At 50.6% G+C, this 23989-nt stretch overlaps 1 protein-coding gene across 1 annotated transcript in view; it reads right to left on the bottom strand.

The window, feature by feature from the left end:
* Positions 1-3620: 3620 nt before the first annotated feature.
* pxdn (peroxidasin) overlaps positions 3621-23989 on the bottom strand; it is a 35113-nt gene continuing 14744 nt past the window's right edge. Inside the window, exons 5-23 of the mRNA XM_085342566.1 lie at positions 22742-22813; positions 21506-21577; positions 20155-20324; positions 18281-18398; positions 18024-18193; positions 16709-16981; positions 16350-16625; positions 15166-15278; positions 14803-14959; positions 14090-14198; positions 13275-13432; positions 10932-11938; positions 10236-10732; positions 10017-10151; positions 9719-9927; positions 8436-8547; positions 7765-7897; positions 7376-7489; positions 3621-6682 (exon numbers count right to left, since the gene is read on the bottom strand). Of these exons, the coding sequence (XP_085198692.1) occupies positions 6557-6682; positions 7376-7489; positions 7765-7897; positions 8436-8547; positions 9719-9927; positions 10017-10151; positions 10236-10732; positions 10932-11938; positions 13275-13432; positions 14090-14198; positions 14803-14959; positions 15166-15278; positions 16350-16625; positions 16709-16981; positions 18024-18193; positions 18281-18398; positions 20155-20324; positions 21506-21577; positions 22742-22813 (4021 nt within the window). The 3' untranslated portion in view covers positions 3621-6556. The remainder of the gene's footprint in view (positions 6683-7375; positions 7490-7764; positions 7898-8435; positions 8548-9718; positions 9928-10016; positions 10152-10235; positions 10733-10931; positions 11939-13274; positions 13433-14089; positions 14199-14802; positions 14960-15165; positions 15279-16349; positions 16626-16708; positions 16982-18023; positions 18194-18280; positions 18399-20154; positions 20325-21505; positions 21578-22741; positions 22814-23989) is intronic.

Genomic DNA, 23989 nt, shown 5'->3' with positions numbered 1-23989 from the left:
CTTTTCTGTGGGGCTCACAGCAGATTTGCTCCCTGACTGATGGGTTCTTGGTTTTAAACCTGGAACCTGTAAAAAGCCTGTACACAGAGTCTGAGTGACTCATGTGAGTGGCTACGGGATGGGCTCCCACAGGAACCAATACACAGCAGATGCAGCCTTTAGATTCCAACATCTGCTCGTGATTATAATCTGTTCACTAAGGCAGTGAGGCAGACCTGGCTCTGAACCAGCACCTAAAGATATGTCCAGTTTGTTGTGACCACAGAGACGAGTCAGGTGGGCAGATAGGACCGGAGCACACGCCCACTCATGGCGTCTGCAGCTAGAATTCTCAGGACAAGAATCACAGCGCGAGTCTGAACCCAACCACCAGTTTCATCCAGGTTCACTCCGTGTGCAGGAAGACTACGCTGCACATCAGCGCGTCCTCGCAGTGTGAACTGTTTCCTGCAGTCCTGCTGTGTATTCTTGTACTCTTCTCTCTGTGACGGATGCTCGACCGCCTCCCGCGAGTCAAACCGTTGATCCTCCAGTTTGAGTTTCGTTTTCAGGAAGTGGGACAGGTCACAGGCCGAGAGATGTGATGAGTGATTCATGTGGGGAGTGATTGTGTTGGTTGCTTGCTTTCCTTTGTTTTTTTTTACTGGTGCATTATGGGTAGCCTCAGTCTCTAACTGAGCATGCTCCAGTGACAGGCCAGCACCTCATGGTCAGGTTTCAGGTTTTTGACTTTTATAGACGTATTTTCACAGTTTTGTGATTACACTTCATACACATGGTATAGTGATGATTTACATGTATTTTTGTAAACCTGAAATAAACATTTGATCTACTTCAAGGCAGCAGAAGCAAACTCCAACAAAGCTGTCGTATAACTAATGACATTATGACATCAATAGACTAAAAGTAATGAACCAGAATAAAGTGAACATACAGGCAGGAAATGGGCGGGTCGCTCATGTCAACAAGGGGAGAGACGAGAGCTGAGAGTGTGGAGCTTTTGAAAAGCTGTTGAAAAGATAAACACTCAGCTGCAGTCCATCAGCACAGACCTGCTTACAGTTTGCTTGTCTGGACTCTGGCAGGACGCTCACAGGAAGCTGCAAGTCCACGAGCTCTCAAAAAGATCAAAAAGACTAAGATTACGTCTGCATGAAATAAAGCGCCTGTAATTCTTAATAACTCGGTGAAGCACATTAAACTGCATCTCTTGTGATTTCAGCAGTTGCTTTATGCAAACACCTGCCCTGTAAACTCTCTGCCTCATGTGTCAGAGCCAAAAACGCTAGCGGGAATCCATCTCATGACACTTCCTACCCACCGGGGGTCACAAGCCATCACCGCAGTCCTTTGAGTGCTGGGATGCAAAACCCATTTTCCCTCAGCAGGACACCACTTCTCTGGCTTTCATCCGCCCCGCTCTGGAAATGAGAATGACGTTCCATTAGCGAGGGGAAAGAATCCCCCACCTTGGCGAGCGAGAGGTGCATCGCTGAGGGCCAATTGCCTAAATGAAATTCCAGTATGTGATGAGTGGGAAGCAGGCGGCTCGCCGGGTAGCCAGGACTGTGCAGCTGCAGACTCGTGTCCTTTCCAAACCCTGAAGTTTCGCCCCAGTGCTCTGCCTCAAACTCTGACACACACTGTATGGCGATCCAGATCTCAGGGTTGCTTTAGATTTTGTAGGTCTGCATTGCTTTGCTGAGTGTGTGTGTGAGACGTGCTGGTCTAATCTAGCCCGTCCACAACACTTACATAATCAGATTTTCCACCTCTCTCTGAATCGCTCAGTCTGGACCTTTGGCTTTCATGTTAAACTCTGCAGCAGACAAGGAAACAACCAGACACAGTCCATGTGTGTATTCCTGTTTGGATCTCCAAGTGAGCCAGGTCCCTTGTTGTCAGGGCGATAATGTGTTTTCCTGCCAAAGATTGAGGCTCTTTTATCTGTGCAGCACTGGAAACCTCATTTCCCGGTCCGGTTTTCCTTCCAGAGGCTCTGTCCACTCCGGTCCGGCTGCCAGAGCCGAGTCTGTGGGGAGAAGCGTGGAAGACCAGGCGTAGAGTTCAACGAGACAACTCCCAGAGCAGAGTTCATTTACTTCAACCCACATGTGGCCAGCAGTCTGAAGCTGCTAATATTACTCACCTTGCAAACATCCCTCACAGCTGCTTTCTGCTTGTCTGCACATAGTTTAGATGCTGTTGTTGCTCTTGGCAAAAGCTGGCAGTTAGTGTGCTAACATGCTAATGTTTAAAGGCACAGCATGCTCAGTCTTGTCGCCTTCATGTTTGCAGGTGTGTTACTGATTTGCTCTCATCCACAGAGCTGCCAGAGTGACCAGCGATCACTGAAGGTCAGTGACACGGTGAACGGTAGCAACAGGTGGAGCAACTGTTAGCAACACAGAGTAGGCGGTGTCCCTGCTGAGGTGAGCGACTGCAGCAAAGGATGGGTCTGATTAACCTGACACAGTGGAGCACAGGTTAGAAGGTTATTTACTGAACCGGAGCCTGAAGGTAGCAAAGAGCAGAACAGCTCCTGTGAGGTTTTAGGATGTTTGCAGATTACTGCAGTTTCCATGTTTGCATGAAACATGCAGGCCTGCGTGACTGAGGCCTTTTAACCTGCAGACGAGTTTTCAGGGATGTTCAGATGTTCGGGCCGAGACGTCCTCTTCCATCTGCTGCATGAATTGGCCGTTGACTCTGGAGCCTGGGTAGGAGATGATGTTCACATTTGGAGAGTCACACCAATAAACTGAACTCAGCTCAGCTCCACTTTCAGCCCTTTATGAGCTTATTGGTGCGACCCTCCACAACAGTCCCAGTTTTTCATGTGGCTGTTGGGGCAAAGAATTGCTGGGTCCGCTCTGGAGCGTCTGCTGTAGCAGCAGATATCTCAGCCAAGACTTCCTGTTTTGTCTGCTGGTCACAGTTTCCAAAAGCAGATTGATTTCAAAGAGTGAAATGCACTTCAGCAGTTAGAAGAGGACAAATGAAAAACTGATGGTCATCGATGATTCTGAGATTAGACCAGGTGGGTACTACACTAAAGGGTTAACTACTGTTAGCCCCAAATCTACTGACAGGTTTCATTTTATATGCAGATGACAGTTTAACCTCAGCAGGAAGTTTATGTGAGGACAGATCTGCAGAGTTCCTGTTGCACGTGAGAGTCGTGGTCAAGATGAATTTCAAAAAGTTCCTAAAAGGCTAAATATTCACAGGTATGGATGGAGGTGGACTCACCGTACTGATAGTCGATGTCTGCGGACACATCGTCTCGTCCTGAGATAGGTTTCAGCCCCCCCCAAGGATAAGTGGGATGGATGGGTCTAAAACTGTAATGGGACCCATCCAGTCATGACTGACAGACCAACTAACAAACCAAACAGGAAGTGCAGGAACTTGAGAGTAATCAGAGTCAAATGCAAACTTGTAGACTCTGTAGTTTGGACCTGATCAAGTATCTGCTTTAAACCAGAACACTAAATCAGACGAGTCATGTTCAGTGAAACAAAAGTCATTTTGTGATGAGCAAATAAAAAAGTCCTCTCATTAATGATGAGCTGACAAAGAACAGGCACCAACATGTGACTGTAATTCAAATGTGGCTTTTTTATTTATTATTACTGTTGAGAGGCATACATTACAGTGCAAACCATTCTTTGGCAAAGGTACAATACAACTGTCATGACAGGCACTAGGTTGTCCACAATGACCACTGGTTAGGACAGTGTAGGTAACACACGTTCAGTACTGCAGGGCAGTGCGCTCCACTGACACTGGGAACCTTTTCAAGGGGAAATAAAAAGAGGGACTCACAAATACACACATCTATCAACAAACACAGACGGGTAACGCAAAGAGCTCACAGAGCTTCGGGGCGCAAGCCAAAGCTAGTAGCTGTGACCGAGACACGGGGACATGGTGATGCAGGAGAAGGAGACACCACTGTAAACACAGTTCGTCCAGTATGAGGTGATACTGTTTACCAGTGTGACTGTTGGTGCTCTGACATCTTTACTGTCACCGATCAGCCCCTCAGCTCGCAGGATGTTACCACTGAAGAAGAAAACACAGGAAAGGAAAACTGCACACGCTCCGACACAATCGGAGGAAAACAGGAAGACGAGATCGGGAATTGTGTCGCACGGAGCGAGTCAGTGCACGGAGAGTACGAGGAGTACAGTACGTGTGAAAGGCGGTAAATCGGTCTGACAAACAGCCCCCCCGACCCTGAGCGCCCCTCCCCCAACATCACTTCCTCTCTCATATGGCTTCAATTATGAAGGAATGAGGGTCAGAGGCCCGCGCCACACATGCTCGGCTACATGGCGTCATCCTCCATATCTCAGAGCATTCCTAACCTATATAAACACCCAACGGGGGGGGGGGGGGGAGCGAGGAGGGGGGCTGCTGGACAAAGGAATGCAAGAGTGTCCTTGGACCGAGAGAGCTGCAGAGCAGAGCTGCTCGCAGTCCTCCAACGGTGTCGTCGGCGCCAGCGGAGCCGCAGGCTGTGACCCCGCCCCCCCAGCACCTCTCACGTTATTCTTTTAAACTGGATCTAAACAACTTTTAGCCAAACTGTCCATAAATGCACAAACTGGCAGCAATATTCTGCTACTTATTAGAGCATTAAGTCTGTTATGGACAGCAGCCATTTCTGTTATATTTCAGCTGTTCATTGTTTGTCACGCTGACCTTTAAATGTGCAGCTTTATAACTGTAATCAAGAGAAAGAAAAGTTTCTCTGTTTTTCATATCAGGGCAAAATAAAGTCTGTAAAATGAGGAAAATACGACCTGGAATAAGCGACACATTAATTCATTATTCATGCAGACGGCGTGTATGCGAGTCCAGCCTGTGATTCATGGAGGAGCACTGGAAGTTTCCTGTGTGACCGCCTCAGTCGGTCTCTCCACTGTGAGGTTTCAGCATCTTTGGAGTTCATGGTCCAGCTGTTAGGTTGGTGGACAAACATCTGCCCTCTGTTCAGCTTCCAAACGACCCATGCTTGTTCTGTCTTCTTCTGCTTGTCGTGACCTTTAACCTTTCACATGCTAGCTGAGTTTGAGCCGGAACTCTTGGGTCTGACCTCACGGTGAATTTTCTAGGACGTCCACTGCTGTGAAGATCCAGACCTGCAAACTGACACAGCTCCTGCTTTTATAGAGGCGCTGGTGATGATGACGATGATGATGATTAATTAATCAATGCATCTGATTGGCAGCTCCACGCTGACGCTGACTCCTGCAGAAGCATTAAGAGTGGACTCGGTTTATCACGTTGTTTCTGCATTTTGCATTAGCGTCTGCAGGATAGATGATAACAGGTTGTGTTAACCTCATTCAGACACCTGATGAGAATCGAATTGTTTATATTTGATATTAGCGCACACGACTGTGGCTGAGTGTTTCTGGCAGGTAAGCATCGTTTCAGCTACTTAATAAACAGACGCTGGTTTGTTTGGCTTTAAGCCTTTGTGCTAAAACTTGTTCAGATCCAGTCAAATATTTGTTTCATTGAAATTACTGAGCTCATCTTCCCACGACTGCAGAAGCACCGGTCCGAACATGAGCAGGTCAAAGTGAGAATACTGAACCAGGACAACATTCAAACATAAACTCATAAAATCATACTTTTGGCTTTAAAACACTGAGGAAAATACTGGAATAAAGTCCGCGGCACGTGAACACAGTGGTACAAACAGGGTTTCTTTCAAAGGCGCCGGAGCGAAAGCCGGCCGAGCGTCCGGCACACACAGCGAGGGAGTCGTCAGTGGACCGACGAGCAGAGATCAGTAGACATTTCTTTTGCATTACAAACATTTTTGTAGGGCTTCACATTTTCTTCATATGCAACAATTTATACAAAAAGGGAAAAGAAGAGAATAACATGATAAAAAGCACCGCGGGTTAAAGATGCAGTAACTCTACTCATAAGTACAACAGTCGTCTCAACTGTGATGTAGCATTAAGGACATACTGAGTGTATATAGGCTGCTTTGCATATACAACAAAATACTTTGAAGGTTTAGTGATTAAACTGTGATAAAATCGGGGGATAGCACCAGTTTTCGGCATCTCTAACCTGAGAATATTGTGTGAGACAAGAAAATGGCGACCGCCTTTCCATCTACTTCCCTGTCCTGCGATTTATCGTCGAGCGGGAGGAGCAGGACGGCAAACGGCGGCTGGTCGCGGCTCTTCGGGAGCCTCGGCGCAGGGAGGAAGGAGAGGCCGGCCCATCTCATGCCCGTTCGTCCATCCGGCGGGTCAGAAATAAATCCACGTAGTGACAGCGGCTCGTCGCCGGAGGATTTCGAAGCGAGCCTCGCGCCGCTGGGTGCAACAAACAGGAAACAAAATAAAATCCCTCCCTGGGTCAAGAAAACGAAAAACTGAGACGAGGCTGTTGGGTCTGTCGAGGTTGTTGGCGGTGGTGGAGCCGCGCAATTTCACGAGTCTCATGTCCTCTCCGTGCGTCTGATTGCGAGCGTGTGACGTTCAGACGCCAGAGGGCGTGTTTGCGGGAGTCCTGAGGGTCGTTACGGGCGGCGGGCGGGCGCCGTCAGCTGCTCGAGGCACACCGGGCAGCAGCTGCCTTTTAGCTTGACGGGCCGTTTGCACTCGGTTGCTGGGCAGGACTCCACGAAGCAGGTCACCTGGGCGTCCTGTCGGGGCGGGAAAACACAACAAGGGCGACAAGTCATGACGTCGTTACGTGTGAGATCTGAGGCGAAACTGACAGAAAAGACGCCAAAAACACCAAAACGGGAAAGAAAACTTAAACTGTTCAATAAGAACTGACATCATTTAGCTCACGTGAACAACAGCCAATCACACGGCTGCAAACCAGGGCAGGTAGACATGATCGCGTTCAAACCCAGGTTTGATTTTGGGTTCTGTTTGTTTGCATGTGACAATAACACCATGTGACCCTCAGCCGGTCACTCCGCCTCCTGCCACCAGGACCACCTGACCTGGGACTGACCTGCCCGTCATGCTCGCTGTGTCGTCGTGCGTGACGACCACAGACTGCTCTGTTTGCTCGCAGACTGTCTTCCTCGTCTGCTTCTGCCTGCCAAGCTCAATTACTGCAAACATCCCTCTGAATGCAGAGAGGTGTGGAAGAGGAGAGCGAAAGATGGCAACACAGCGGCGTGGAGGCCAGGCCTGCAGGAGGTGGGAAGGTCTGACACCGGAGCGCCATCGCCAGCAGCAACACAGTCAGACACGAAAACTGAACATGATGCCAAGATCTGCTCGAAGAGACGAGACGCTTCCAGACTCACAGAAACATTTAAACGGCGTCTGACAGAGGACGTGTTCACGTGTTAACCCACAGCCCTGCCCGCTACACTCACTCTGCATTCACATGTGGCGCACGGGTCCTTTTTCCACCGCTCGCCGTCCGCTCGCTCGCGGCCTTCGCTGTCAGTGCAGTCAGTGGTGCTCAAACGGGCTTCAAGTCTTTTAATCTGCAGAAACATGAGAACAACACATTTTAAAAGTCAGAACACACACCTCACCTCCCCAAACACACTGACACCTGCAGCTGACCAGAGGGCGGAGCCAGCACACCGACCTCGGCACGCCGACCCCTTCTTGAGGAATTAACTGTGCTCTGAGCAGTGAGACATGGCAACGTTTTTAAGATGGTTAGAAGTTTCAGACACTTTGATCACAAACATCACCATCTGGATTTAAAGGATAAAGAACAGCTGCAAACATCTGTCTGTGGATGCAGACACACCTGCTTTCGTAAGCTGGTGATGGTCTTCTGCATGTCGGAGACAAAATCCTGGAAGTCGTTGATGGAGGGCTCAGTGCTCTTCCTGGAAGTCGCAGAGACATTTCCCAGACTGCCCGGGGTCTCCTCCACTGAGCTGCACACACACACAAACCAAATGACTGAAGATGTTCACAGTTAACAGTTTACAGGACAAAGATGCACAAATGAGTGTTTTACTTATTCTACACCTCAAATATCTGTTATCGAGGTATTGTCAGGACAGCATTCCTCGCCACATCGCAGGTCACCTGACTCACACATCTGTAAGTGTATGTCGCAGGTTTCTGAGGCCTACAAGTGTTTTTATTTTTGCTGTAAAACAAGAATTTTCTGGCCTAAAAACTGATGCCAGACTTTCCCACGCTCCAGGACCGCTGACACCGAGGGAACGCTGTAAGATTACACAGGAGGCAGCAGTGAGTCAGCCATGTTCAAACTTTACAGCACATATAAACATGTTTACAGCCTGATACACAAACTGGTTGGTCTCCATGGATACTTCCTGAAGGTTTGCATGATTAGGGGCGTGGCCTGCTAGCTGTCTGCTGGACTCGGGTAACCAGAGTCCCTGAACTGGACCTCTGGACAACGTCTGTGCTGTTGGAGCAGTTTAAGTTTACAGGTGTTGTTACCTGTTCTCCTGGGAGCTGCTGGCAGGTTTGTACTCTTTGTAGCTGTGCTCAGCTGACCGGCGTCCCCTGAAGTGGTACGACAGGGCGTTGAACTGGCCCTTAGTTCTGCAGTCTGGTGGGTTAAACACAACACACTGAAAATCAATAGAAGAAGAAAACAGAGTCGCTGAGGCCAACAGAAGGACCGTTTATGACCTGACTGCAGTGCTTTTAGGCTGAAGTGCTGGAATGAACCACAGGAGCACACGGTACCCTCATCTCTTAGCGCGAGTTGTTTAAATCTTCTCTGACGTGCTTCGTCTTGCACTGTATCGGCTCCTTTAGACTCTCTGCAATGCAGACGACTCACCCATTTATCGAGCTGTGAGGGAGAAGACCGCGACCCCCCTAACGATCCCGCTTTTGTCATCCTGGAGGATGAAAAAACTGACAAACCCTTCTCCACTGTCACAGTGACGCAGCTTCCAGGTTTACGAGCCTGGAAGCTGTGGTCTTTATGTAAACGCTCAAATCTCAGCTGCGGTTGATTCACAGACTGCGTGTAGAAGACGAGAACAACAACACTTCCTCTCTTGTGCCGACACATAAAAGCGAACACACACGTGTCACTGTTAGCAAACGCAGTTATATTCTCTGTTTATTGTTTCTGCTCTCCTCATACAGTGAATATGTGCAGTATGTAAGAGGCTGCAGTCGGAGAGCAGACTCATCACCAGCGTCTGCTTCCTCTTTAAAGAAGAAAACATGTTTCCATCCTGTGATTAAACTCCTGACTAAACCTTTACATCAAACACTGAGATCACTCCAACCGCAATAAAAACCTCTTTTTAATAATGGAGGTTTGTTTTCATGCACCAGTATAAAATAATAAAACTGGGATCAGATTTGTGCAACAAATTCACACTACGGGCCAAAAATAAACTTTAAAAGGTTGAAGCAGAGACAGCGACCTCTGTGACCACAGAGCCACTTTGTCTCAGCGAAGATCAGAAAAACAACCAAAACCAAACAACGTCCTGAAAGCTCCTCTCGCCCTCACGGGTCTGCAGGCTGTTCTATTTGTTGTTCTGCGCTTGCTCAGGGCTGCAGCTGTTCAACACATCTGGGATACACTCGAATGCTAATATTCAACCAGTGATTTATTCAGTGGAGTTTAATTTATTCAAGCTTAAAATAAATGTTTGTGTTTTGAAAACAACAAACGTCTGCTAAGGTATCCTGGTCGTCGTGATCTGAGCTGTCGAGTAAACTGAAGAATAAAGCGAGCGTTTGCTGACTCTTACCTTCGCAGCAGTCCTGCCACATGCGCAGGTCGATCTGAGGGACGTCATCACAGCTGATGTAGCCGTGAGGCAGCTCGGCCACCCTGAACACGTCTCGCTGTACGCGCGTGATGTTGTCGCCATTATCGCACAGCACCCGGGCGAGGGACGTCTGCTTCAGCTGGGTCAGCTGGGCAGGCGTGAACACGCCGGGGTTCTCGTACCAGAACCTGAACACGGCAGGAAGGAGAGAAATAGGATTCATTTGTTGCGGTCACGTGACGCTCGGCGACAGTTCGGTACTGAAAGGTTGACCTACCTGTCGCCGTCACGCACGCGTTTGAACTGAGTGGTGAGGAGACACATGAGGGTGGGGCCCAGCCTGCTGCCGGGGACCAGATCTTCAGCCATGAGGGCGGGGAACAGGTCGATGTTCAGAGGCGTGCCGTACAGCCTGCAACACGAGGAAATAGAAACACGCTGAGCTCATACCATAACTCTGGCGAGTCACACTGAGCCTGTCTGAGGCCACGCCCACCTCTGCAGCTTCTCTCTGACCGACGGATTCTTAATCTCGTTCTTTAGGTCATCAAAGGTCCGAGCAGACGTCAGGTTACAGAAGGTCCTGTAGTCGTTATACGGCGGGATGCCGTGGTCCCTCCCTCGCTGTATATTCATGGCGGCCAGGTCCAGAGCCACGGCGTGGGCCATGGAGAACAACCGCTCCGTCAGCTCGGTGTTCAGAAGCTGCGTGGTGACACGCATTTTACCGGCGACGCCGAAGAGCCCGCGAAGCAGCGGGTCGATGCCGCCCTCGTTCACGATGCGGAATGGCGAGAAGAAGGCCCGGTGCAGCGAGATGTGGCCCTGCGGGATCGGCTGGAAGTCCTCATCTAACCTGTACAGGATCGGGTTGATGAGGGTGTGGCCAAAGCGGAACGCGGCGGTGGCAAACGCGTTGAAGATGCCGGCGTTCACGTTGGGGTCGTAGCCCCCGTACGGCCCCATCATCTTCATGCCAACCTCACCTAAGATCTGAGAGAAGAGGAGGGTTAGTCTGCCTGCTGTGACATCATCAGAGAAGCGTTTCATTGGCTGCAACTTTTACATTAAACAGCTGAATGAAGTGAGCCCCTCCCTCTCTCTGTGTCCCGGGCTGTCACACTCATGCTAACCCTGAGCTCACCTGATGATCAGCTGAGCAGCGCGGGCGCCATCAGCTCGGAGCCGTTACCTTGGGCAGCCAGTGGCTGTAGGTGATGTGCTGCATCTGGGCGCCGACGATCTTCCGGGCCTCGTGGTAGATGGTGTCCCCGTCCCAGTGGGGGTTCAGCCTCAGCAGCTCTGTAGCGATGCGGTTGTGCTCCCTGAACCACGCGGTGTGCATGGCGGTCAAACCCAGCTGCTCGTTGGCTCGGTGGTCTCCGGCGAGGAAGCACGGAATGGGACTCTCGTTCTCGTCCCTCATGCACTCGGTTGGCGGCCCGCTGGCGAACGGCAGGAGCGGCTTGCCCGTCCGCTGTATGATGCCCTGCCGCAGGAGACCCCTCTGGCTCGCCAAGTCGCGGACTTCCTCCGATTCGTGCCGCGAGCTGCCGTAGACGTTGGAGGCGTCGATGTAGGAGGTCAGCTGGTTGATTTGCTCTCTCGGGTAAACGCTGTTCATCAGCAGAGACGTCATCCCGCTGCCGCACACCGGGCTGGACCGGACGAAGAACATGCAGCGGGCGCCGCTCCGCAGCTGCCGCTGGTCGTTGGGCGGGAACTGGATGGGGAAGCAGGGCGGGTCGTTGGTGCACACCTGAGCGCACAGCTGGCCGTCGGAGAACCGGGACTGGCTCAGAGCCACCACCGTGGAGTCCAGGTCGTGGTCCAGGAACTGACCCCACTGCATCAGCATGTGTGTGTAGCGGTCGTCGGGGGTGATGGTCTCCGATCCGATCATGGTGGTGGACACCAGCCTCGGCAGCGGCAGCTTGTAGCCGTTATGGACGCGGTCGGTGGCGCCTCGCGGAAGGTTGAAACCGTTATCGTAGACGGACTTCAGCAGCCGCTCGAAGGCGGTGAGCGAGGCGCCCCACATCGGGTGCTGCAGGTTGTTGCAGGTGCCGTCGTGGCTGCGGTACTTCTGGTGGAAACAAATGTCCGAGCAGTTGTTGATGCGGCGGTGGGCTGTGCAGCCGGACAGGTTGGCGATCATGTCCAGGAAGCGGGGGGACACCAGGTCGTTGTAGCGAAACGCTGCGGAAAGGAAACACACGCTTAGACGTCCATCACAGAGTAATCATAGCAGCCCGGCTACTACACTCGGCCCCGCCCCCTCTGTTAACGCCAACACCTCCCAAACCAAAGCCTAAGATGTCACGGTGGATATGGCCATCTTTTATATACAGTCTATCACTCCCAGCTTCAGCCCACAGCGCCTCCTGGAGACGCCGCGGGTTAGAGACCTGCTCACATTCATCAGGTAATCCACAGGATCAGGCCCTGGAGCCCCTCCCACAGAGGCCACAGGGCGCCCTCCATCAGCTTTGAAATGAGAGCACAGCACATTCAGGTGTGTTAGCAGTGCAGCGTTGCACTTATGCATGACAGCAAGTGTCAAGCGTGTGTGAGGTGAGACTTCCTGTGTGAACGTTCCCACACATCACTGCTGCGTGTTTGTTTACTGGGGAGTTAAAAGGAGAACGTGGGAGCTGGCGTTTCCCTCCACGAACGTTTGTTCAAACTCGCCGTCTGTTGTGTTCATCGCTGTTCCTGCGTTTCCCCGTGAACCTGAAACTGTCACTATTGGTCTCACTACATTTACACCACATGAGGCGTCAACTACACTCAGCCTTTGTTATCATTTCAAGGATGAAAATATCCCAAAGAGCAAAAACAGGAAGTGAAAAAATGGTGAAAAAATTAACTAAAATAAAAATCTTGCAAAGAGAAAACTGCAGATTTATGAGGGAAACACTGACACATTTCAATATGACAAAAAAATGAACAAAACTTTTTAGAAGAACTTGCAGATTCAGGAGAATTAAAGCCAGAAATTTAATTTCAAAACTAAGAAAAACTTGATTTCCCGTCACACTGATGGTGAAATGTAGATCAGCTGACCTTCGTGCTGTTAAAATTAAACCCCCAGAACAACGACTGCTTCATGAGCCAGAAACTAAAACAACCCCCCCCACATGCTTTTGCACATAAACATCAAAATCCCCCCGTGCTCCCCCCACGCGCAGGTATAATTGACCCAGTGTGAACACAAACCACGTAGGTGAGGCGCTGCGGCCAACCGAGGACTAATAAAAGTGTTTACGGCTCCTCGTCAGGAGGCGTGCACAGCAACGAGAGATTCATAGACAGAATTAAATTATTGGCACCACAAGACTCCACTCAGGAAACTGTGTGGAAGCTGTTTACTGAACAGCAGCTTCATTCTGCAAAGTCTGAAACTGCATATGTGCCCAAAATATCAGCACAGCAGAGATGACCGATCAGTTTAAACCGATCAGCGAGCGCGCTCAGTGTTCACGAGGGTGTGGTTTTGCATTTTCAGCAGCGTGTCGAGTCTGAATCTGCTCACCGGTGCCGTTGGTGTCCACCATGAGACCCTGGTTGACGTGGTTCTGGATGAGCAGCAGCGTCTGCTCGAAGATCTCTCCGGCCCGCGCCTGCTCCACGGTGTAGGGGTCCCGCGGATACCGGAAGAGAGCCAGCAACTCCCCGGGGGTGCGAGGCTGACTGCAGGGCGAGGGAGGAGAGGGAACAATAAATATGACAGATCACAGAGACAGTAAGTGTGGAAGTAAGAGACAAAGACAGGTTAAACAAAAGCAGGAGGAAAGATTGCTCCGGTCTTTGGGGATTTTCCGTTAGAGCTCGAGGACTAGAACATCAGGCGGGAATTTCTCCAGTGCAGGTCGGAGAGTTTAAACACGCAGCAGCGTCTGAGTCACTGCGCAGCTGAGTCGCCGCCATCATTTCACTCTTTGTCGTTCCTGCTTCCTCCCAAACATCAGCTCGGTGGTTTTCAGCACAGCTATTCTAAACTTGCACTGAGCCTCGGGCTGTTGAAACTCAGCGAGGTGCTGCAGCCACGATCACACCGCCGCCGTCAACGCCAGCGCTGTTGGCGAGCAGGACTTCCTAACCTGGTCACATGACCCCAGGACACCTCACCGGTACACATGTTCTCATCCTGACCCATCATACGTCTCACCATTACACTCAATCCCATGATGCACTGCAGCAATAACGACAAGATGAAGATCAGGCTCAGGGAAGAGGGACACACGTGGTGGCGTAGGAAAATGGAGACACTTCAGAGCCTTCCAGGTTTTTATCCTCGAGGCCGTCGTGAGGGTCAGAGTCTCATATCGCGTGTTTGTCATATCCTACCCGTCAAAGAGACGCCTCCTCGTCGACTCGATGGCGCTGTCCACAGTACGGATGGCCTGCTCTATGGACGTGCTGACGAAGGTGTCGCCCTCCCTGCTGATGGCGGGCACTGTAGAGACACACAGGTGGAACATCAGCAAGCACGAGCAGAGCTCGGCCAGGGTTTACATCTCAAACAGAACCAGAGTTTTCAATAAAGAGGTTGGTGTCATCCCTAACACAAGCCCCGCCCACCTCCCCCACAGTGATGCACAAAGTTGCACAAAGGCCTGTTATGAGATAAAAACAATGAATCGTGCAGAGCTGCTCCAGTAGAGCCACAAAATAAAAGTACGGAGGTATATCCGAGTAAGGCCGTGAGGCAGACTGCGGTCTAAACCCAACAGGAAGTCGTGTCCATCTTTCATACATTTAAGTAACGGCCGTAAGCAGCTCCAGTTCACCGGTGTTCTTTAGTTCACTGAAATCCTGTGAGCTCTTCCCTCCTGAGTGATTTCTGGCGCTCCTTCGTCTTCGTGTGCCACTGAAAACATCCAGCAGCTGATGCAGTTTAAGGTTCGGTTGCAGAGCGCTGACCTCCAAAAGTCTCAGCAGGAAACAGCAACACACTCCGAGACCCGACAGCGCGGCTACATCGGCTGAGCAGCAGATCACACACACCGAGCAGCGCCACAGACCTTTGGTCCCGGCGGCGCTCTGATATCACTGCTTACCTGTCACAGTTAGCACCATGCTAGCCACCTGGTAGCCGATGGGGTTGCGTGCGACACACTCGTAGCGTCCAGCATCAGCCGTGCCCACGTCCTTCACTTCCAGGTAACCATCGGGGCTGATGTGGAACTTTCCACTTTCTGTCACCTGAACGCCATCCTGAGAGACAGACAGAGGTCAGAGGTCACGGTGCTGAGAGCTGGTGCCTGAACTAAGCCCTCGGTGCATGCTTGTGTAAGGACACAGACGTCTGAGTTTTACAAAGGCTCTCAGCGTCTGGTTTGAGCGTTAGGACCCTCTCGGTCTGATTGACCTGACCTCCTGACCTCTGCACCTGCACTGAGGTCGCCTCTTTACCCGCTCACCTTGTTCCAGGTGAGGACCGGCTGCGGCTGGCCCTGAGCGCTGCAGGGAATCTGCACGTCCTGCCCGGACTCCACCGTCAGGTCCCTCGGGGCATTCGTGAAAACAGGCGTCACTGAATGAGTAACACACACACACACAAGTTAATGAGCGGGCAGCAAAGGGTCCACATGTGAAGTGCATTTTGTAATCAATCACAGCCGACATCAAACATTTTACTGTCGCAGTGTTTGTGCTTCACCAGAGCTGCTGCTTCCCTCTGCTCACACACAGGAGCATCAATCAGCTTAATGTGAAGCTCAGAGCAAGACAGAACACACACACACACACACACAGACAGTCATATTACATAAATACAAACAGATTTCTGATTGAACCCTTGCGTCACTGTCAGAGTCTTGACCCCGCCCCCTGCGGTTCCTGTGCAGAGCGAGCAGCACGAACACAAAGACTCATCGACATCTAAACACCTGAAAGTCTTTGTGCCTGAGAATGAAGAACTCTCTCTGTGCGTGTTCACCCGACCCACACTCGCCGGCGTGCTGCTAACGGCTGAATTTGAGGTTGTCTAATTTTTACAGGTCACCTCTGCAGGCATTCCCCCGGTGGTCGTTGACAGTACTGCAGGTCTTTTCCAATATTCATGTTTTATATTTATAATATATATTTTTGCAAACAGATATTCTTAATTCTTAATTCTAATAAAACATGAATGTGTTTTAAAACGTGTTTAAAAACTGTACACGGCTTGATCCTACGGGATAAACTTGGGACTTTCCCGTTGCTTTCATGATTCGCGCTCGTGTCACTTCACGCTCTCTACGTCGGCTTCTCCATGAAACAGCTGTGGGCTCACACAGTGCTCCAGTGTGCAACCATTACGCAACTAGTACTTTGCAGCGTGTTAACAGGCATTACAACATGGAAAAACATGGCGTCACCTCAGGATTACAGGCTGCCGTGTTTTCCTGTGCCACGCCAGGCCTGTCATTGCAGAACACGCACACACACAAACACACACACACGAACACACACACACACACCTTCCAATGAGCTGTGACTTAAACGCTGCACACCACTCCCACCCTCCCCTCCACCTACACAAACAAACAGCCTGTGATTGGCAGCCATATTTCATCTATGCACCACCTGCTCTTAGAGCCTAAAGCTCCGCCCCCCTCCTCACCTCTCTGCTGGATGCTGAGCTGCACGGCGGTGCGCGTGGTGCCCACGGGGCTGACTGCCTGGCACTCGTACTGGCCCTCATCGTGGGCTGCCACCCGAGTGATGCGCAGCGTGCCGGAGGGCAGGGTCACGTGACGGCGGTCCGAGGGTAACGGGCTGCCCCCTCGAGTCCAGGCGATCACCGGCTGAGGATAGCCGGTCGCCTCGCAGGGGAAATCCACCGTGTGGCCTTCCAGGGCTAGCTGGTCCTGCGGCGTGACGGTGAACTGAGGGATCGCTACAGGCAGAGCAGGAAATGATGTTTTAATTGGTCAACAAAGGCACACAGCACCCACACCTTTCATCGATCTTCTGATTTACCTTGTACGATGATGTGCGCCGTAGCGTGTATGGTATCAACATTATTGGAGGCGAAGCACGTGTACTGTCCTCCATCAGCCTGCTCCACGTTCTGGATGTAGAGCCCTCCGGAGGGGGTGATGGTGATGCGGGCGTCGTTGGGCAGGGGCGTCCGGTCACCCTTCGTCCAGGACACCCGAGGCTGCGGCTGGCCCGTGGCGCTGCACTCCAGGGTCACGCTCTCCCCCACCAGGACCTCCGTGTTCTGGGGCTGGATCACAAAACTGGGCCGTGCTGGAGGAGCAGACATGGGAACGGTGGTGACCTCACTTTTTCTAAAATAAAGATCTGAAGATGTGAAGCGGCAGCTCGTGCTGGGATCGATGATGCCACTCTGAAACCATCCCCATTTGTCACGGCACGCAGCTGTGCCCTGTCCTTATTTGGCAGTGATTACAGTGGAGTCATAGCAGTGTGTACACAGCCGGGGACCTGAGGTTTACAGCCACACAGAGACAGGAAATGCACAACATCTGCTCCCAGAGGCTGGCCGTGACCTTCAGCTCAGATTTTAGCTCATTCATGTGGTTTCAGCCTTTTCCCAAAGCTTTGCAACTTTAATACCAGTTTAGCTAGCTGTAGTTTCAGTTGTCATGGAAACATGACAGATAATCTGATGCAGGTTAAATAAGTCAGCCATGAACTCCAGACTTGCTGTTGCTGCCACATCCATACAGGAAACCTGGTTATTCTACACACGGCTTCTTCCTTTTGCTTCTTTTCACAATAAAAGCCCCTCACATATACAGAAGTGCACTGAAGTTTTTCACACTGGTTCTGGGATAAAAGTGAAACGATATCTTTGATTCTTCTGGTAACCAGATGTGAAACTCACTGATGTTTCATAAAGCGTTTAGAAACCAGCCTCAACATCAATCATGACCATAAAATGCATGAAAGAATAAACAGAAATGAAAAAAGGCAAACAGGACTGCATCCCATAATGCATTGCATCCACAGCTTTAGCTGCATAGAGTGCATAAAAAACATGGCACCTACATTTCACTGACATCAGTGTGAAGATGATACGCAAACAGGTAACCACAGTAACTTTAATTAGTCTGGAGCGTTGACAGGAAGTAACTAGTAATAAGTAATGAAACTTAATGAAATCAGACTGTATGTGTGGCTGAGAGTTTGTAGCTGTGAATGTTTCTGTAACACCTGACCTGCTGACCTCGGAACTCTTGGTGCAAACACCGTCTTTAAACGTCTCAGTGGGATGTCGTGTATTTTATGGCTGTCACAGTGAACGGGCTCGGGAGCGCACACTTACACGGAGCTCCGAAGTATCGCAGCGTGACCTCGGACGTTTTGACCTCTCCGGCCACATTTTTGGCCATGCACTGGTACACTCCCTGATCCGTCTCCCTGGTGTTCTGGATCATCAGCGTCCCGTCCTCCAGCAGGTTCAGACGGCTGTCGTCGCGCATGTTTAGCGCATTGCTACGAGGAAGACGCACCGATAAAAACCAGAGCTCGTAAATGCGTGCGATGCGTTTCGATGTTAACCCACCCACCCGTTAGCCTTACTTGTTCCTGAGCCAGATAATCTGTGGTTTAGGGTTGCCTTCGGCTCTACAGGTGAAGTAGACGGTGTTTCCCGACGTCACGTCCACATCGTGAGGCTCCGACGTGATCCTGGGAACCTCTGCAGGAGAAGATCAGACAGAAAACCGATGTAATGTATAAGCAAGCACACAGCATCACACGTCTCTTCATATGTATTTCTTAGCCTACTGAATCGAGCTTCTGCTGAGTCTGTCTCGTCTTTTTGAACCTGCTCAATAATATCAGGGCTAAAATCCAGATCCAGAGGGAGGTCGGACAGGGACGATGCAAACTTCATGAGGCTTTTTGTTCAAAGATCATCGTCATTCTGACCCACAGAGCGGAGAATGACTCGTTCAGCAGCTGCACATGGAGACCAGTGGAGGAGTCCCCCAGGGTTCAATATTAGGGCCTCATTTTTTCCTGTTTTTTGGTTGGTAGGAGACTTTGTGCTGAGTTTGAAGCACAAACAGACACAAAGCTCCCAAACACAAGCGGGATGATATATGAACGTCCAGATCTGAAAAGTGAAGCCAGGTTCCTTAAAGCTGCACTTTATTTACAGACCACCAGGGGGCGACCCTCATGGTTACAGATATGCTGGTTTTGGGGATTCATTTCGTCAATTTTGGTCATTATTTAAGTCATAAAGGAGACTATTTTGGAAACCCTCCTCCACACACTTCACACCGCCCTCCTGTTTATCTCCACCAACAGGAGGCGAGTGTCCCCACCAGAAACAGCTCGTGTGAGGAGATGGCACTTCACCTCCAGCCACTGCTTTGTTTTGACAGCTCCTCCACCCACCGTGCAGGGGGGGAGGAGGGCGTGGAAAGGCTTCCACCGCGTTTTCAGGCAGACATTCCAGACAGGGCCACGCCAAGCAGGCCCGGGCACGTTTGGGGGCCATCGAATTAGCTGCTGAGGTTTAAATGTGGCGGAGACACAAGCAGCTGCCAGCCGGCTCAGCGTGCAGCCATGGCCGCAGGAAACGCAGAACTGAGACGGCGGGATTTACAGCTGCTCATAAAACCGGGTGAACATCAGGACACAGACGAGCGAGGAAAAGCAGTTCAACCTGAGCTGAAGCAGCCTCTCTGTGACAGAGCTCAACAGATTTTCTTCTTCTCTTTTGTTTTACGGCACTCAGCTGCACAGAAATGAAACTTTACAGAGTTCACTTGTTAACTGATGAAACAACTTTAAATAAAATATGAATTTTTGTGTCGACTGATGAGAAAAACAAGCAAAATACTAACATGACGGTTTCACACCAGACTAAACACTTCTCAAACTAAAGTGTCTCACAATGAGGACAAAGGCCTCCTGTGGGCCTCCATCCTCACACACACACACACACACACACACACACACACACACACACACACACACACACACACACACACACACACAGCTATCAGCCAGCCCATCTCAGCAGCTGCTGGTGGTCTGACGCAGGGCCCACAGACACGTTGAGCTCCCTTCGCCCTCAGACTGTTTGTGGTGTGTGAAGGATGGAAGTGGGGGCTGCAGACACAAAGAGAGGATACACCTGTGTGTGTCTCAGCTTACCTGCAGGGAGGGGGGCTGGGGGGGCTGTCTGAGAGTTTGCAGAGTTTGGCTATAAAAATAAGTGGATGTGTGTAACGCATGACTTCCGACGTGCTTCCTGTTAGGCTCCAAAGTCTTGAAGCTTTCTGCTTCCTTTGTCCAGCAGAGATGAGAGGAGACGTTCAGGAAACCAGGAATGCAAGCTGCACATCCAGCTGCTGTTAAACAGCTGTAACTTCTCCACTTTATAGCCAGTGATGGGGGGAGACTGTTTCTATAACTCATTCTGTAACTGTTCTCAGTACCGCAGTTGAGCTCCTCAGCGGTGAGCGTCGCCACCGATCTGCCCTGCAGGCGGCTCGGGTAGTCGCAGGTGGCAGCAGCCTGAGCGTTGCCCGACTCGGCGTACTGCTTCAGCAGGTCGGCCAGCCAAAGCAGCTCGCAGTCACAGTTCAAGGAGTTGGAATCCAGTCGCCTGCACACACAGAAACACAGAGACAAGTGGGCATGTGTGGATAGATGGAGCCCGCAGTCTGGATAAGCAGTAAACCCTCCCTCACACTGGACACGCCCCCTTCCTGAAGTGAGCACAGGTTTTTCAGGGACGAGGCTCTCGAATATTTATTTGAATCTAAAACTTCACAAATGACCGAGGCTCATTTATAAGTAATAAAGGAAACCTGGTTATTGTTGTGGAGCCTCCTCCACCTGCTCATAGCTCTGTATGTTTATTTGCTCTACATCAGCATCATGATTACTGAGACCCAAACTCCTCCGCTCATGTCTGAGCCAGCTGCAGTACCTCTAGCATCCAGCAGGGGCTCCAGCAGTGAGTCAGTCTGCTTAAATTTTAATAAGGCTTAAAGTTTGCAAACTGGGGGCGTGGCCTCTTTGACTGACAGGTGGTTGGTGACACAGGTGGCAGCAGCTCGCTGTCTGCTAACAGGACCTCTGAGCAGTGTCTGTGCTGTTGGAGCATTTTAACGATGTCATGTGACCAATAACATCGCTGCTGTACTAACAGCAGCTCCAGTTTCACTGTTTGGACACAGATACATGTCTGCTTGCATCATCTGGTCACCTCTGGCTCCACAAAAGCAACATGGCGGCAGCGCTGTAAACGGCGTGCGGCACAACGTGACGTCTGGAATCAAAGAGCTGCAGGCTGTTTGGTAACTAAAGCAAACAGGAAGTCTCTGTTTGGTAATCAGAGTCCTCTGAGACACACAAACATGCTGTGATGACATCGTTATTACCCAGGAAAATATGCAGAGCGGTAGGCGGGGCTGTGCGACCACGTAAGCATGTCTGTTCCTAATGACATCATGTAGATCCTGTGGCTCAGGAGGATTCACAGAAACGTGTTTATTATGAACACTTACTCGTGAGCCGGAGAGACACGACAGAAAATAAAGAAAAGCACAAACTCTAAAGACTTCGTATTCTCTTAAATGGAGTCATTTATATGAGCGACGTCTCAGATGGACTCAGATCTGCTGCAGCTCAACGGGAGGAAAAGCTGTGGGAGGGCCGAGCGCTGCAGGCGAGCGTGAGAACAGCGCGCTGCGGTTTCATGGCATCTAACCGATAAACACGCCTGTCTGATAGTGAGCACAGAGTCTCGCATGTGTTTGTGAGCTTGTCTTTTCCACTTACAGTCGCTTCATGGCCTGAAGATGAGAGAAAGTTCCCGGCACCAGCTGGGTGATCCTGTTGTTGTGCAGAAACCTGAGAGAGGCAGAAAAACATCACAGTCGTCAAGCAGGAATCTGTCGTTTCAGTGAGGAAACACTCTGAGGGATCACACAGTCCCAAAATCGATCTGCTCGACTAATAACAGGACATATTTGCCTTTAATAGCATCTTTTGGGATGGGAGAAGAAATATGATCGTTTTCCCAGATGATGACTCACGCTGGCTAAAACGCAGGCATGAAAACATTTTCCTGTGTACACGAGTCTCGGGCCAAACACATTTTTAATACCACAAAATGACATTAATTTTCCATCCCGCCCTCAGGAACGCCATCCTGCTCTCCATCTCTCTCTCGATGCTTTGACCGCAGAGAAATTTCCCAACCATGACCGGAGTGTGCGCCTGGGAATTCCACCCTCAGGTGTTTTCCCCGTGCAGCAGGTGTCCTTCCTCTCCTTTACTCAGGAGACTGGGAGGAGTGGAAACCCTGCTGGCTCATAAACAGTGAAAGAGATCAGGACACCTGCTGCCGATCGCTCGTCACGCCTGAAAGTCGGCACACGTCTGTGCGCGCCGCGTTTACACTGTAAGAAGGTGCTTACAGTGTGCACAGCACAAGCATTGCACTGCTGCAGGATAGTTAAACTGGGATGTATCCCATAATACTGATGGTCAAAACTGGTCAGGCAAAAATAATCACACTTGATTTGTCTCAAAACTGCTGAAGAAATAGTGAAAGCCAAAGTCGAGGTCCTGAAACCGTGTGTGTGTGGAGGGGGAGGGGCTTAGCACACAGCCCTGCACACCCTGCAGCACACACATGCAGGGAGCGACGGTGCTACCAACCCTGCACGACTTCCTGCAGCCGTTCCTCAGAAACCGTCCTGCAGCCTCTGACATCAGTGAAATGTCTGAGCGCTCTTCCAGTCCACATTCCTTCAGCTGAAGGATGTTCGAGCGCTTCCTGGCATGTACCGTCTGCTTCAAATTCAGATCTGGGCTCCGCGAGCCTCTCCGTTCTTTGTTTCCAAGCCATTCCTTCCATTCCCCGCCAACTACATCATGCTAGTTATTGCTTTCTGGTTTCTATCAACTGTCACAGTAAATCCAGTCGCACCGGTGGCTCTATTATTCCACGGATCTTAAAATTACCGTTCGGAAAAGCTTTTGGTGAACGCTCAGGCAGGATGAACTTACAGTCGCTCCAGCTTTGGTAGATGAGTGAAGGACTCTGGTTCCAAGGACTCGATGTTGTTGAAGTGCAGGTACCTGCAGAAGAGAGCAGAATGTAGATAAAGCAGAGTAAAACTGGATTATGTGATCTTAGTGTCCTGATGAGCTTCACCGGCTCTTATCTTAAAGCTACAGGGCCAGATTTACTTCGCGCAGGCTGCAACCATGAAGATGCTACAGAGGGAGAGCAAAGGTTTGGGTTGTAATATGAAGAAGGTCTGATGAGGTCACACAAACACAGGGCAGCGTTAACTCGTCTCTGCCTCTTTGGAAACCGCCGCCTGTTAGGATCATGGAGGCAGCTCTGAGAGAATCAATGATTTTATCATCAGGGCAAACTGATGGAAACTGGTGGGGTCTCTGAGGCTGGGCAGCAGGCAGCCATCCCGCAGGATGTGTAGAAGAAGAACACTGAGCATTACTGTCAGACCCACGTGTGTTAATGACGTTAGAGCGCTACGTGTATGAGCGTGCACGCTGTCATTGTTCTCTCCGTGCTGCATGAGGCCGCAGGGATTTATTAAAGTCAGAGGAAGGAATCTGACTCACAGCCAACTGTGGCCAACAAACAGACTGAAAAATCACAGATTACAGCCAGCGCAGCACGCCGTGACGCTGCGATGGTGCAGCCTGATGGAAACCTTCACGAGGCACCTTTGTGTGGTTTAAATGCTCTAAATCAAGTGGAACAATTAATTAACTGTACCCAGACCTTTGTGTAACAAACGCCACCGACACTCGTTTGTAAATCACAAAAGTACTTTTTAAAGCTGAAGCAGTCTTTAGTAAATCTGGCTCTTTGTCTACAGCAGGGGCCTCGAGGGCCGGGGTCCTGCAGGTTTTAGTTCTCAGCCTGGGTCAGCACACCAGAGTCACATGATCAGTTCATTACCGGCCTCTATAGAGACGAGGTTAACTGAGCTGTGTTGGATCGAGGACACGTCTGAAACCTGCAGGACACCCTCGAGGCCTGCAGTTGGACACCCCCCTTGTGTTTGTCTGTGTGACTCTCTATCATTGATTCTGAGTGAAAAGCAGGGACGCTGATTGTTTACTGGAGAGCAAACAGAATGAAGCTCATATACAAGATCGGGGTAAACAAATCCAACAGCTGTGAGGTTCAGCCGGGTGAGGGTCAGAGCAGCAGAGCAGACGTCATGTACACCACACCTTTGAGTTTAGAACAGAAACACCTCCAGACGAGCGCACCGA

Source organism: Diplotaxodon limnothrissa, linkage group LG19 (genome assembly GCF_057381915.1).
Source record: "Diplotaxodon limnothrissa isolate DT_005_m linkage group LG19, D_limnothrissa_male_GT1.1, whole genome shotgun sequence".
In the NCBI taxonomy this organism is placed as follows: domain Eukaryota; kingdom Metazoa; phylum Chordata; class Actinopteri; order Cichliformes; family Cichlidae; genus Diplotaxodon; species Diplotaxodon limnothrissa.
Note: the sequence above shows the minus strand (reverse complement) of the source record. Positions and strands in the feature narration are given on the sequence as shown.